Source organism: Neovison vison, chromosome 11 (assembly GCF_020171115.1).
Source record: "Neovison vison isolate M4711 chromosome 11, ASM_NN_V1, whole genome shotgun sequence".
Taxonomy (NCBI): domain Eukaryota; kingdom Metazoa; phylum Chordata; class Mammalia; order Carnivora; family Mustelidae; genus Neogale; species Neogale vison.
In genome coordinates, this window is record NC_058101.1 from 143,103,816 (window position 1) to 143,120,035 (window position 16,220).

General features: G+C 40.2%; 1 protein-coding gene across 10 annotated transcripts in view; it reads right to left on the reverse strand.

The window, feature by feature from the left end:
- DCLK2 (doublecortin like kinase 2) overlaps positions 1-16,220 on the reverse strand; it is a 161,274-nt gene that overhangs the window by 51,362 nt on the left and 93,692 nt on the right. For 7 of the 10 annotated variants that reach the window (XR_006380945.1, XM_044224890.1, XM_044224891.1 and 4 more), the window contains exons 3-6: positions 14,424-14,526; positions 11,143-11,244; positions 10,234-10,284; positions 6,490-6,584 (exon numbers count right to left, since the gene is read on the reverse strand). Coding sequence is in view for 9 of the 10 variants with exons in the window: in XM_044224890.1 (XP_044080825.1) it covers positions 6,490-6,584; positions 10,234-10,284; positions 11,143-11,244; positions 14,424-14,526 (351 nt within the window). In the remaining variant the exon portion in view is untranslated. The remainder of the gene's footprint in view (positions 1-6,489; positions 6,585-10,233; positions 10,285-11,142; positions 11,245-14,423; positions 14,527-16,220) is intronic. The other 3 variants (XM_044224889.1, XM_044224887.1, XM_044224895.1) reach the window with 1 other exon arrangement.

A 16,220-nucleotide genomic window follows, 5' to 3' on the forward strand; every position in this document is an offset into this window, starting at 1 on the left:
ACCTTACCTCCTGATTTTTCTTGCCCTTATGCAGTCCTTTCTCATGTTGCACGGAGCTGACATGTGACTGCTAAACTATTATGGAAATGATGGTGTCCAACCTCCAGGACTAGGTCTCAGACAGGAGGGCTTCTGCATGTCACTCTCACAGATCACTTCCTTTGGGGAAACCCAGCTGCCGTGCTCTGAGGATACTCAAGCCAACTTACAGAGAGGATATGGCAAGGACCTGAGGTCTCCTGCCAACAGCCAGCACCAATCTGCTACCAAGAGAACAAGTCACCGCAGAAGGAGATCCCCCACTCTCAGCAGGGCCTTTGGGTGACTGAAGCCCTGGGCCATACCTCAACTACAACCCTGTCAATGATCTTAAAGCCAGGACCACGTGGTAAAGCTGCTCCTGGATTCCTGACCCACAAGAACTGTGCAAGACAGTAATTTTTTACTGCTATTTTAAACTGCTAAATTTCCAGATAACCTGTTACTAAGTTGCCTTACAGGGTACTAATGCAGCCAGACTATAGACAGAGGGCAGGGAAACAGAGACGAAGCATAGTCGGGAAGATAATTCAAAGTAGAGAGAAAGCAGGGGAGGCAATAAAATCTGAAATCTGACCTCTCTCACTTTCTCCTTCCTTCTTATATACTGCTGCATGTTAATTTTTTTTCTTTCCACTAAATCTGGAAATCCCAAGACATACAGTAAGAAAGAACAGCAAAGCTATTCTAAGTGCTTTCTCTATAGTTAATTAATCTCAATCCTGTGTGCTAGGTCCTATTAATTCTTTTTTTTTTTTTTTTTTCACAGTTAAGAGTGTTGTAACTTGCCTAAGATCACATATCCTGTGAGGGGCCAAGCCAAGATCAAACCCAGAAATTCCGGTTTCAGAGCTCATGCTTTCAACCCTATACCATCTTATGTCCTTCTCCAAATGGAGGCGTCTGAGCATAAATGAGCTCCCCTTCTGTGTAACTACATACTATGAGACACCACTTCTGTCTTAATCCTCTGGCTTGAGTGGACCAAAGACTTGTCATGGTTCAGATTAAAGCACTCAAAGGAAATTTTCATTATTAAGGAGAACTAAAGAACAACAAGAACGAGTCCAGAGATGCTACACACCCTCCTAACAGAGGCCTAGTCCAACTTGGCATGAACTGGCCTCACTAAAAAGATCTCTGGGCTTCCCAAGGGTCTGACTGCAGGAGGCAGCTTGGAATCAAGTAAAGCCTGGTGTGCAGTGAAGGCAGCTTGTTTCAGGCCTGCAGAACTGCCTCCTCCCCAGGTGACCATCACCACCCAGTGGTCTTGCCCTAGGAAGACCAGATTCCCTAAATCCATACAAGAGCAAAACCAAGTTCTACTACCGAGGGACTAGGTTTTGGGGAAATGGCCTAATGGCTACCTCCTTGGTCGCCCTAGCAACTCATTTTATGAATTTTTGGTCTGACCATTTGTTTCCAATCACCTATTTAACAGACTGGCCTTGCTTTCTCACTGTGTCCTTAGGGGTTAGTAATGGTGATAAGTAAGGATGGGCTCTGTTTTCAAATCCCAGCTATGCAACTATGCTCACAATGGGGGTTCCATGCCAGCCCACCATGGAACATCATCTCATATCCAGGTACCCATATGTTCGCTGAGCCTGGACAACACTACCTTGTTCAGGCCTCTGTCAATCTTAACGATACTCAGTTCCATTGTTGGCTTCCAAAGAAAACCAATAACCCTAACCTCTTGTGAACTCTGTCATTTTTCTAAAGCCTTTGGCGGTCAGGTTGAAGTGCTGAGCACTTCCCTACCTTTCCACCTCCCTTCATCTAGCCTCTCCCCCACCCCAGGACTACCTCTGCCTTTCCCAAGCACCACCTCCCATTCCATTTCTAATATCTCAACTCATTTTTATTCAGAGCATTTATGCATATCTAAACCCAAATACTCAGTATCTGGCAAGCCACCCCCAGCGTTCACCCTCTTGAAAGACTGCATAGCTTTTCCATAATAACCATAGAAGCTTCCTTCTGAGAGGTCTATGCTGCAGTCACTGACACAGACTCCCCAGGGATGGGGGAAGAGTCAGAAGTTAGAGACAGAGACCCTGAAAGGGTCAGAGATCCCAAGCGGCCACTGAGACCCTGAGCAAGTCACTTCACATCTCTGAACTTCAATCTCCTCATCTGCAAAATGAAGACTAACTGCATGTCTGAGACAACTTTGTTTTCCCATTGTAGGTTTCACATAACTAGCAAAACCAAAAAACTATAATCGAGGTACAACTAACTTTCAGTTACCTAACGTCTGTTAGTTTTAGGTTTAAAGAACCCTGACTGCTTGGTTGCCACCCTATTTCTTACATTCCCATCCTGCAAAAATTACTCACCATATGAGGGAAGCTTTCCTTCCTCTCTTGCCTTTGGCCCAGCCCTTCAAAGAGCATGATCTTTTATAAATGCGTATGAGTAGAGCAGAAGGGTCTTCCCCAACAGTAGGATGGGGGGAAACTATGAGGGCTTTTTTTGCGGAGAGGTGCTTTTTCAACGAGCGAACAAACAAACAAAAAGCCATGGACACTCTGTGGTCAGAGATTAAACTTCACAATATGACCCTGTTTTCCTTTTCAGTTCTTCCAACATCCCACCAAAACACTAAACTGATTCCCAAAAACTGGCACAGGAAAATTGTGATAGAATATCAAATTCTGCTTCCCTCTGACTTCACTTTGCCTAATTTCCTACTAGGTAAAACCCAGATACTTAAATAAATAAATAAATAAACAAACAAACAAACAAATAGATAATCTGGCAGAAGCTGTGTCCCGGCAGCTAGAGAGACCAGAGTGTCATTTCCTACACAGGCTGTCCTGGCTTGGTTTGCTTGCTTTTGTCAATTCTGATTCTCTGGGAAAAGATGATCTATCCTCAAAGCCATTAAAGCATCTAACCAGGATAAATAGCTCCTGCCTGCAAAAAACAGTCCTCCAGGGTCAGACACTGCCTCTTAATTGATCTTAATAAGCTATTTTAAATGAAGGGGAAGAAAAAAGCAGAGCACTAACCCATGGTAATTATCTGTAATTCTCCATTCGTAATGTCACTGAATTGAGAAAATAATGCAAACGTCGACAGATGCTGACTAGAGCTTACGTTGACACCAAAATTAGGGTATTTTGTACAGTAAGTAACATGACTAAGCGGCAGTGTTTCAAAGGCAGGTCTTCAACCCCACAACAATATCCAATACCAAGGACTGCTGGGAACAGTCAGAAGACACACTTTCCATAAAGCATGACCCAGGAGAGTAGGCAGCACTTGGGCAGTGTGGCCTAAGAGCTGATGGGTATGGCAGAGACTCATTTAGCTGCTAATATTTAATATAAAATTGGGTAATTCTACATCAGCTATAAAGAGAGAAGAGAAATAAACTCCCCTGCTTCCTAAGTAGGGCTTTTTGTTCTGCTTTGTTTTGTTGCCAGTTTAAAGAACTATAATCCTAGCACTTCAGAGGTCCTTTAAAAACAAATGTTCTTATTTAACAATGGTAGAAAACAAAGAGGAGGTCTCACAGCTGTGAGTAAAGCCCACAGGCCTCAAGTGGGGTGGAACACAACGTGGGTTTGAGAGGGAGTTGGGGCAGGGTCAGGAGAAGTTAGGCAGCAGCTAGACTGAGCTGCGGGAGGAATGCTCAGAGGCAGAGTCCCCAGTCCTTAAGAGGAGAATGAGAGGGACAGGAGCTGGAGGCAGGACAGTGATAAATCGGAGACACATTAGAAGCCCAGGGGCTCAACACCCAGAGCTTGTGCCTTCTAAGACCTTGGGGCTGACATATCAAGAGCCCAGGGTGCAGAACACAGTCCTCTCCCCTTCCCCATCTGGCCCAGGGTAACCCTTAGACTTGTTAGAATGCATCTGAATTGCAGGTATAGCCCCGCCCAAAGGAGAGAAGCGACCAGGCTGGTTCTGCTTCAAACCCTGTAGGGTCAAACACAATCTCTCCCATCCTGTGGAAGGAGTCTCCCAAAAGACTGGGAGCAGCCTCCACTGGAGCCCACCCACCCCACTGCAGGTCCCATCCCTGAAAGACCCAAGAATATCCGATCTGAAACAACTTAGGAGGTTCTGCCTCCTGGAACCCATCTGCTCTCCTGCCATAAGAGTGTCCTTTCACCTTAATAAAGAGCTCTGCGCTTGCTGCTTTCCTTCCAGCTGTCTTGATTCTGAGCACAGATCCCCACGTATATCTTTTCAGGGGGTATCGAAGGACAGAGACCTCCCCATTTGCACAGCGCAGACTCTCCCACCAGTGTAACAGAAAGGGATCTCCTCTTCTATCCTGACCAGTAACCAGCAACTCTCTTCTTCACCTCTGTAGGCCCCGACAAGTAATCCTGAGCGCTAACCATGTTCCAGAAAGCTGTGTGCTAGATGGGGGTTGGTATACCATTTCCGATACGCTCCGCATAAGGAGAACAGCTTAATCTGATGTCTCAGCAATAAGGCAATGTACCATGTTTTGAAAACTCCATGCATCTCCACTCCAGAAGTGTAGGTGATTGAGTGCAAGTGTGTGGGCATGTGTGTAGGGTAAATGGTGCTCTGAGCATCCAGCAGCACCTACTGACCTAGCAGCAACAATTAAAAGGAACAATCTTGGGCTCACAGCTGCAGATGGGCTAGACAGAAAGATGGGAATGATAACAAAGAGGGAAGTGAATGAAACTCCAAGGAAAAAAAGGATGTGGTATCCTGTCCCTGTCCAGAGCAACAGTCTGGGGGAGGACATGACTGTGGCTCACTGGAAAGTCTGTGTGGGATTTGCCCAGAGGTTAAAAGTTACCAGCACTAGGAGCCACTTGCTTTTAGTTTAACACGCAACTGAAATCAAAAAAGAAACGAATGAACTTGAATTATTTTTCCTTTAGTTCTCTTGAAAGTTACTCAAAAACAGTGAACCTCCTACGTATTTGGAGTGCAATAAATTGGGGGAAAGCCGAAAATGCCTGGCTGATTAGTGATTTTTAACGTATGTAACTTTTTTTGCGGTTGACAGTTTAGAATTCCATTACAATCATGTTATAAACTGACCTAAGCCACTTTAGCACCTCGAAATGTCTGGTTCTTTTGATAAAGGAGCTTCTAGCACTTGGAGGTAGGTGAGAGCTTCATACTCACTCCTCTCAGTCCAGCTTCTGCCAATGTACATCAGCAAGCAGGCACAAAAACAGGCAAGCCGTCCTCCTCCGGAAGGAATTTCTCTTTCGGATCTCTATCACTTACATGTGAATCATGTAGGTTCACTCTGAATGTTCACCCAACATTCTCAGGGCAGGACAGACAAACAGAATTCGGGGGACAAGGAACCCTTGGAGAAGTGGCAGGCCCACAGTCCTCACTGCTCTGAAGGGGTCAGGATGCTGCGCTCAGCAGGTTCTCATTCCTCACTCACCCAGGGGTGTTGGGGTTCTTACAGTCCATTTTACTAACAAAAAAGATTTCTCAACATCCTTAAAGAAAGCTGCTCAGACAATACCTGAAGTGTTTAGGCAACCAACTTTGGCAGAATGTATTCCTAATGAAGACATTTCCAATGTCCCAAAATACCAAGAGAGTAAGTTAATTTATGCATGCACACACAGCCTTCTGTATACACTTCAGTATTCTTAGAGTACACTACCATGCAGATTATTTGATTGTTTCTACAAAAAGAAACCATCCCAATTTTTAACCTCAGTTATTTACTGCTATTTTACCAGGCAAACTTTCTCTTATAAATTTAAATTATTGAAAACTATTAAATGAAATTGATGTTGTTGAAATTTCGCGAATTTGCCTTCATTCATCATTTTTCTCCCTATAAGACAAAATGCCCATTAAACCAAAAAAAAAAAAAAAAAAAACCACCCCAGAAACAAAAAACAAAACAAGTCTATTAAACCAACTGCTGATCATGTTAAGTTAACCATTTATATTTTTAGGCTATCACAGTCAAAACCTAAGATTTATTTCTAACTTCTCACCAAAACGAACATTATCTTCTTGGGTTATTACAGATGTACATAAGTACCATAATAGTGCTTCATCCTATTTCAAGCTTTTGCAAAGCCAAATTAGGTTAACAATATTAAAGTCATGATTCAAAATGAGATTTGTAAAAGCATTACAGTGTTCTCCAAGGCTTTCCCATTGCAAATCATTTTGATAATAACAGGAAAACTACTACTTCTTTTACTGTACCCCAATATGTTCAACCTTCTATTCCCATTTGAGAGATGGGAACAGTTGGGGTCAGAAGATTTAAGTGAGTTGACCCAAATTCCAAGATGAAAAAGGACACAGGATTCAAAGGCAGGTAGGTCCTTCTCAGATCCACATCCTGAACTCTTTCCTTTTTGATTTTTTATTACACCCAAGCCCCTGAACAAATTAAACTACCAAACTATGAAACTCAAAATAACAAAATCACACAAACATGCCATTTATCCCATTTCATACCTTTAATCCTCTGAGACTTCCTGGGCTAGTTGGAGAAGAGCTAGAAGATTTCGTTGATTTGGGAGTAGACAGCTGGCTGCTGGGAGTTCCGTTAACTGACCATGAGACAACAAAGGGGACAGAGGTCATTCAAACCCCAAATAACCAGACTGCACAAATACACCAAGCACATGCACAACATTGCTCCCATGAAGCTTCGATTCATTTAAAGCTCAAAGCAGATGGCAAATCAGTGAAAAGCAAAAATAATGTGTTTTATTGCATTACAAAGTATCAGACAAATAAGGAGTGAAACTAGAATTGTTTTCAGTAATAGCTTTCCAACAATGACATAAACAAATATATAAAACATTATGGAATTAGAGATGTGAATGAGAACTCATTCATAGATTCTGCCTGCCAGCAAGGGCAGAGAAATGAAATGGCTGGTATGTTTGTAATACTTTACAAGGAAGGCTGTCCTGAAACTTCCAACATCCACTCTCTTGGTATATACCAACCTGAGTACCCAAGAAGTTCTACTGCTCTCCCAAATCAATTCCACATAAGCCAAACAGATTTTCTAAGCATATTCTTTATGGAAAGGGAAAATTACTGGTCATTTTTCTTATAACACCTATTTATTTCTTTGAAGGCCATAAAAGGCACTCTTCAACTTTCTTTTTATCTAAAGTAGTCATTCTTAATTCCTTCCATTTTCTTGTCCTCACTGTTTAATTTCTCCCACTATTTACCAAATCTTGATGGTTTTTCAATAGTACCCCCTCCACACTTCCACACACTTGTAGGTCGAAGGCTCAATTTAGAGCACAGCTAGGAAAATTATGACCACTGCTGTTTAGACGGGAGGGTAAATTTACAGATTTTATACTAGAGAATGCTGGTCAAACACTTCAGCATGACTTATGCTTATTCCTAATTTTATCACCTGGATCCATTTCTGCTGTCATTTCACAAAGTTGGTAGTTAACATTTAGGACTGGTGTAATTATTTTTCTAAGACGTATTTGAAACCCCTTTTATCACGAATCTTCAATGCTTTGCCCAAAGATGAAAACTGTCATTCATCTCTATGGAAAGAAAAGCAAAGTCATTTCTTTCTTTTGTTTTCAAATACGAGGAAGCAGAAAACTATTATTTTAAATGAAGCTAATAAATGTAAAAAAAAAAAAAAAAAACAATATGCAGAGGCAAAAGTCCTAAATAGGTGACTCAAAAAAGTGAGTACTAGTTCTTGAGTGGAGGCAAAAGTCCTGGGATCAACAAGTATTTGTGATTAGATGAATAACCTATAAACCAGGGTATCTGGGTTTGAAGTCATGCTTATTTGTTGCATTGCTCATTTTAAATTGGGAAAGGATGAAAAAAATTTCTCATCACTTTTAACTTACCAAACTTTAATTTTTCTAATTTAAAACCATACATGCATAAACAATGATCTGTTATCTATAATTTCATAACAAATGTACGTGCATATTTAGAGTACAAGGACAACACAAGGAACTGTGCAATTAGAAACTCTCTAGGATATTCAACAGTCCTGATTACTTCTCAATTAAGTTAAATTTCAATGTTGTTTTCTTTTAAAAATTCTCTTTAAAGAAAGGGAATTGATGGCAGAAGTTCACATAAAATAGAGATTATTATGGGCAAGGAACTAGTCAACTTGCTGTGAGCTAAGACTGAATTTTACTCCTTTTTTTCCTTCATTCCAAATACACAGCAACCTAGGCAGGTCACCAGCCTCCACTCAGTAAGTGCTATCAGCTTTCACAGATACTTAGAATCCACACTGACAGTAGAGGCTACTTTGGAACAGTGACAGAAAAGGGACAAAAGGATAAAAATCAATTCCTGCAAATGGTGATCCTGATAGGAGACAAAACTCCCTAAAAACATACCCACTGCTAAACAAAGTTTCTTGACAAAACTCACTGCCAGGGATTTTACTGGGGTCAGTAACTACATGCCCATATTTCCCTCCAAATAATCTCATCCTAAAGAGACACCAAGTCATGTTTGGGTTTCTAAGTTTCCCAGAGCATTTGGAAAATTCTAAAAAATGTTCCCTCAAGAGTAATCCTTAATTTCACTTCTTTCCCATTTCTTCCAAATCTTAGTTAGGAGGGTAAGTGGGACAGGGTCATGTTGGGCATGCTCCCCTCACACGGCCACCACCAGCTGGTGGGTGGACAACAACCAACCCACACCCTCGTCATGTACCACTCCTTCCAACCCCTGACTTTCTCTCCCAGAAGAAGGCTGTTATCCATGTCTCCTCTCAACTGGAAGAAAAGAAATAAACTTGGGGTTTTTGTGTGCTTGTTTGTTCAGAAGATCTTCTGTCTTGGTGGACTCTGAAAGATTTACAAGCTAAAAACCTCAAATGAGCATCTTTAGGACTCAAGTTATGATAATATTTACCTACTTATGTTACCCAGATGAATTTCTACGTGTTTCTTACACACTATTTGCCTGATTTACTAAGAGTTTTGTTGAGGAATTCAGTCAACCAGAAGACCGCACTTAGGGCGCACTTCTATCCCAAGACTGAAAAGGTACAATGTTCTGTCTACAAAGCTAATACCTCTGAGATTCCAGTTTGTCCCATGGCATTTTCTAAATGTTCCCAGGTATGCCACAGCTAGAGGTCTATAAATGTGAGTTGTGCTTGTGGGTATGCGGCTTTCAATAATACAAATTGCCCCCTTGTCTGTAACTGCGGGATGTGGTGACTTTGGGGTTTAATCTCTCATTTTTTTGCACTCTGAAGTGTGATTTATAGGTCTCACAACTTTTACTGGCAAGTTTAAGATACTCTACCCCAAATGCAAATACAGACTTAGTTAAAAATTGGGGGTCCTGAAATGTTAAGATTTCTTGAATCAATTTCTAAGCATTCCAAATTCAATTTAAAAAGATTTGAATAAATCTTTATTTATACAAACATATTGGTCTGCAAGAAAAGTTATGGCTATGATACATGCTTTTAGTTTAGCATGTATTAGATTCATTAAAATACCTGATTTTTTAATCACTCTCCTCACTTCTATTTATTTCACTGATACGATAAATATCTATAAAACCTATGGCTAAAACAAAAGCAAAGAACCTGACAAAAATCTACATTTACCATATGGTAGGCTCAGGTAATTGTATTTATGCCAATTTCATGTTGTATTAGCTTTCCTAGTGTTTGAGATACTTTACAGAAGCATAATATAATTTGAAATAAGCTTCACAGCAGAGAGATGCTTTCAGTTAAAAATAGTCATATCATCAATATTTTTAGAAAGAGTGTTGGGCCTCTTAGCTGTAGGGTGGGGAGGAAGGTAAGAACAGAAGGAGAAGAAGGGAAGAACAGAAAAGTTTAATTGCTTCTATGGTCATTTTCCTATAACCAACAAACTTTAGCTTTTTTCAGTAACAGAATGTTTTCCAAAATTAACTAGAAGATAGACCCTTCGAGGTGGTACACCTTCGAGGTGGTACTCCTCCTCCATCCCTTGGTCCTGTAACTACACACAGAGAGAGGCACTTGGCCATCTTCGGACAATGACTGGTTCTCTAAAAAGAAGGGACATTGAGGCATTCTATGCACGGTGAAGCATCCCACAGCGCACAAATGTACACTGGTACAAGCCAGATACGTTCATGGAAATGGAGCAAAAGGAAACAGAAATGTGGCAAGAGACAGAAACAAAAACCCAGCAGAGCGACAAAGCCATTCTCCTCATGGCTCACCTGGGGATCTGGCTGCAGAGTAGGCACCGGAGTGGTGTCCACCCCTCTTTACTGTGCACATTCAGGGAGTACAAAGAGGAGGAGACAGTAAGGAGAGCAGTTATTCAGCAGGTTTGAATGCGTATACACGAAAAGGGTAAAACAACCTGACCGAAGGAAAGTGGGGTGGGTGCTGAAGGCGAAGCAGTGACAAGTAGAATGTCCAAAACGCTCCTCCATCTTTTAGAGGGTCTGATGCTTGACACAATTTTATTGATCCTACTTTCACATGTTCTAGATTTCCCACCTGTGAAATCATGGTTTTTTACAATCCTCTCCTGAACAGGAAGGGATATCAGCAAAATTACTTAAAATTACTATATACAAACCTTGTAGAAGACATCAAGATATTTATAGATGTTTCTAGCTTTTCAAAAAGTGCCCCCAGCCGAAACTATCACAGATCTATAGGTTTAGAACCTGAAAGAAACTTAATTACGGGTAAGTCTGACTCTTAAATAAGTACCAATTTCCAGTAATAATCACTGCTACTATTAAATTGCTTGAAAAAGGAAAAGCCTATGAAACTTATCAAGGAAACGCATTCTGTGCCCGATGTATTTTTAAGCAGTAAGAGAAGAAAAATATCCACAAGCATACAGCACAAAGTTAAAAATACAGTACGCTTCAAATGCGAAACACTTCCACGTAAATACCAGAAGGGTCTAGATAGAGACTGTTCTTGAGAAAATGTGTGAGAATAAAACAAACAAGCGTCTTAGCAGATCTATGACAACTCTGAGCAACAGACCCAAATTTTTCGTTTTAAGAATCATGTCATCTGCATGTCGTTCTGGAACCTGGCTGCATGCGAACGTGGGAAAGATCGCTAGTTGGTAACAATTAAAGGAACTGAAGGAGAATGCGTACCTGAAGCTGGGGATTTGCTGCGTCGGGAGGGCCCAGGGCTTTTAGATCCAGAATACTTGACAGCTGAGGAGCGAGAATAAGAGGACTTCAAGACGCGACATTCTGGAAAGGAGAGAAAGTGCATTAACTAAATCTGGTTAAAATACTGATGACACGTGCATGCAGTTTACTGCCAGAGAGCGAACACCGGATCATCTTCCCATTATTGTTAAACAACTTCAATATACAAAGCAATTGTCCCAAAAGTACACCCGAGGTTGTCTTTAGTTGGCTTAGGCATCTTGTAGACAAGCTCATTGCTCTCGCGGAGTTCGCACTGAATACAGAAATCCCAATGTCTTAACGCGATCACACACGGAGAGCCCCGTCGGAACATGCGCAGCTTCCCTTTTCGGTCAGTAGTTTTGGTAGCAAAAGGCCACAATTTTATTCTGTCCAAACGCCCTGATAATCTTATTTTGAAAGGGTAGGGGACTCCTTACCATCTTATTTTCCACCTTCCCTAAGTATAGAGGATCGAAAATGAGGAAACTAGCTTCCAACAATAACTTTGGTTTTTTCCATAAATCATCAAATAAAACGGCATTTAGAGTAACAGAAGTAATTACAGCTAAAATAATCAGTGCTAATTTGAATAATTAAGAACATGGGTTTGGGAGTCATGCAGATTTTGAATGAATCTTGAATCTGATTTTGCTAACTGGGGAAGCTTGGTCAGGGTCTAAGGCTCCGTTATTTCCCCTATGAAATTGGGATCAGAATAAATTCGGCATCTGCTTGGTAGGCTTGTTATAAGGATGAAATCAGATAACCTATTGTCTGTCATTTACGTTAAAATACTTCAATTTATGAGGCAAGGTGACAACTTGGGTTGGTTTTAATGTATACCTCGGAGCAATAAATTAACATGTGAAGTCCACTAATCAGGAAAATACACACCATGGGAGGCTAGTTAGCATTTGAAAGACCCTAATCAAAACCTCACTCAGAAGGGGCTGGAGCAACTTCAGTTTAGTTAATTAGCATTGTGTATGTTAAACAGTATTCTGTTGTTGAAAGGAGGGTGTGTGTTAGTCCGAAAGGTCTTAAAGGCACTGCCACTCCTTCATGAGCACAAGTGTAAATCCAAAAAACCAACAACTACAGCTTAGAACCACACCCTAGCTTTAGGACTCTCAGCCAGTCGGGAGGTGGGTTCTTGACCGGATTCTGTTACTTGGGGGAAGACTGTGTTTAGCATTTTAATGAATCTTTAAGGCAAGATGTTGTCAGAATCCTAAAAGGATAGAAAGTTAGGACTTAAGTTTAAACACAAGTTAAATAACTGGTTAAAAAAACATACAGGGGCGCCTGCGTGGCTCAGTGGGTTAAGCCTCTGCCTTCTGCTTGCTCAGGTCCTGATCTCAGGGTCCTGGGATCAAGCCCGGCATCGGCTCTCTGCTCAGCGGCAAGCTTGATTCCCCCTCCCCCCCATCCCCCATCCCCCACCCCCTGCCTCTGTGCCTACTTGTGATTTCTCTCGCTATCAAATAAATAAATAAAATCTTCTTAAAAAATACACATCTTTTCCTCCAAATAAATGTTTACAGTGGCCAAATCAGGTTTAATTTCATGACCTGCTGGTGAAGGTATAATAATGACGTTTATAATAACGAAAGTGAAGCACATACATCAGGGACCCTTCTAACTACTTTATATATACTGTCTCACTTAATCCTCACAAAATCTTATGAAAAAGCCAATTATCCTCTGTTGGCAGAAGGCTGAGTAATTGGCAACTGAGAGGGAAGAAATCAGTAACTTACACCCACCTTTCACTATTGAAGCCCACTGGTAGCTAACAACAAAAACCATGAATAATAAAACTAGATTAGTAAGTTTACAACCTGCACACAAAACACGGAGTACAATGCCTGGGACATACGTAGTACATGCTCAATAAATATTTTGTTGTGACCCAAATTAACTTCATAACGTAGAAGATATCAGTTTTTCAGTGTCCCAACTTTCAAATTTAATAATATTGGTTGGCATCAAAGAAATACTAGAAATGAGATTAAGCTATAATCAAGAAACATGTAAAATACAGATGATAATGCAAATGCACATTTCAGTCAGACTTAATCATCATGGGAACAGGGGAGAGCATTAGCACACACAATATAAAAGGACATTCTCTGTGATTCTTTCCAGTGGCATTACAAGTTAAAATCAAGGCCAGGCCAACAGAATATAAGACAGTACAGAAACCCTCAGTGAAACTTGGCAGCAGTGAAAAAATGAAACAAAACCAAAAAGTATAGATAAATGAGCCCCAAGCACAAAGCAGATAAATTATCTCCAAGGTAACTGACATAGTTGAACAGGAAAGAACTACCCAAGGAAGTTTGGTACCACAAAACGTATCATCTTGAATTTTAAGAAGTTTATGGATCACAGTATTTTATTTGGTGACATGTTTCTGTAATTCTGGATGGTCAGAATCACTACAACAGGAAAGGGACTACCATCGGTCTAATTTTTGAAAGGCCAACTTTCCTCACTCATGAAATTAAAGAGCAAGACTTTATCTTTTATATCGATCTCCTATGAAATGTTATGTCTGTATGATTTTACCTCCTTTTAAGAGGAAGTTGACTTTACTATCAGCTAAAATAATCACTATTACTATAACAGGTTTAAATTAATTCAAGACAAAAAAGTAAAGCAATTTTCCCAGAATCAATAACACCTGAAAGCACTAAGGTTATTGCTATAAAGGTGAACACTCCACACATTGGAGAAAGGGATTTTCTCATTCTATCAACGAAAATAGCTTTAATTTTTTCTGCATATACGAACAATGCATGTTTTTTTTAAGTTGCAAACAATGAGGTAAAAAGAAAGCCAAGACAACCATGATTAACAATTTAATTATTACCTTTTACATATCTCGTTATGAACACAGAAAATGGATATCTAACCATTTCAGATTCAATATAATCCATATCTTTAAGGTGGCACAGCCAGGCACTGTTCTCAAATAGGCAGGAAATCCTTTTCAGAGGCAAAACAAGGCAGTCAAGAGACAACTCGTTTTAGTGTAAAAAAATTAAAACTACTTGAATTAGATTTTTTAACAATTAGGCTAATGTTTTCATTTTATTCTCCACTTTCATTAGTTCAAAAAGTACCACCAATGTCCTCCTTCTTCAACATGCCAGACCACATAGCAAGGGTCATCTGACTAAACCCTGAGCCTCTGTTTCAGGATTACTAGGACGGTCAAAGAATTGCCTCACCACTGTGATCCAGGACGAAGTCATCTTGGGCATAACGGAATTTTTCAGGCCCACAAGCAATAAAAACATCGTCATCACCAAAAAAGTCTTGCAGACAAGTAACCTAAAAAGAAAGGAAAAAAAAAATCACGTCTAAGAGATAAATTAGAAACATTAGAAGTGAAAGAAAAAGCAAAATTCATTGCATTTTCAAGCCTCACCTATAATATTGTGTTGGAGTGAAAAGCAATTTAAAATCACACTACATTTCCAAGCACTCGATTCTTTATAGAGTACTTCCACACGCTTTCCCTGACCTCAGCACAACAGAATGAGGAGTTCATAGCTGGCATCAACATTTCCATTTCACAAGTGGAGTCGAGGACATACACACAAGGCAATGTGTTTTCTTCCGTGTTCCCCCTATTAATGGGTGACAGGGCTGAGGCTGATGCAGGTCTCTGTTCTCAGTCTAATTTCTTCATTTCTACCCTTCCTTAGTCTCCCCCTTCCCAGCTGTGTCACCCTGGGCATGACTTCTCTGTACCTGAGGTCCAGTGCACAGCAGGTTGTTTGGGGGAAAAATGCATGAAACCTGCTTGGAATAGTGCTGGGCATCTCATGGCTCAATGTGTTAACACACATCTCCATGACCAACGTCATCATTAAGATCAGAGGAAGCCTCAGAGCCCTTCCAAAGTCCTGTACCTGAATGGATAGTTTTAATTTCATATTCTTTTTTCAACCCCTCCCCCTAGCCCCCAACACACACACAGTATCAGTTTCAGATTCCACAGAAACCAGATTCACAGCAGTGAGCACATTCATCTATTCCTGCCAGAGATTATAAGAACTATCCTCCTGGACTTTGGACAGAGGTAGATTCCACGTTTACCTGTTTTTCAACTGGCTATGTGATTTTTTTTTAAGTACTTTTTTCCTAATAATAAAGTTTTTTTTTTTTTTTTAAATCACTGTTCTAGTACCTAGGATCTGAGCGATTGATTTTATTACAAGGATATATTTCATCTGGTACTAAATTTGTTGGTAGTTGACTAAATGCCAAAGTAAACAATTAAGTTGCTTATTATATAGAATAAAAGTACTTAACAAGTCTAGGGACTGTAATAAATCCAGGTGTTTTTGTTTTGTTTTTCTCTACAGCAGTTCAATTTAGATCTTCTATTCAATCTTTTAATGATTTCACCTGTCAGCATAAATTGTCTTTCCAAACACAGTTTCCATAAGATGTCTGCCTCCCTTCGACTCAGGTTCTAGCGAATGAATACATATTTGGTTAAATAGTTAACCAATTATATAACTATCAAATAGGTTCATATTTGCCTCAAATACAACTCTCAAGGAATGGTAGGTATAAAATAAATAAGTTACACAACAGATTTAAACAAACATGTATTTTGACTCGGGATGCTGACATACCTCACATAATACTAAACAACTCTTGTCTCCTTTTATTCAACAAATTTGTACTGAGCATTTATGATGTGCCAGGCACTGTTCTAGGTGCTACAGAAATACTAGTAAAAAAATAAAATGATCCTACTCTCACGAAGCAAGTGTAAAAAGCAGCACAATAAAATTTGTGAGTAAATTAATGCAATATAAAAAGGTGGTAAGGGGTATGGAGAAAGATAAAGCAGAGATGGGAGCTGTGAATGTATGGGATGGGTGCTACAGTACTAAACAGGGTGGTCAGGGAAGGCCTCACACTAAGATGACATTTGGCAAAATATTAAAAGAGACCAAGGAACAAGCATGTGGGCCAAGTGTTCTAGGCAGAGAGCACAGAATATGGGA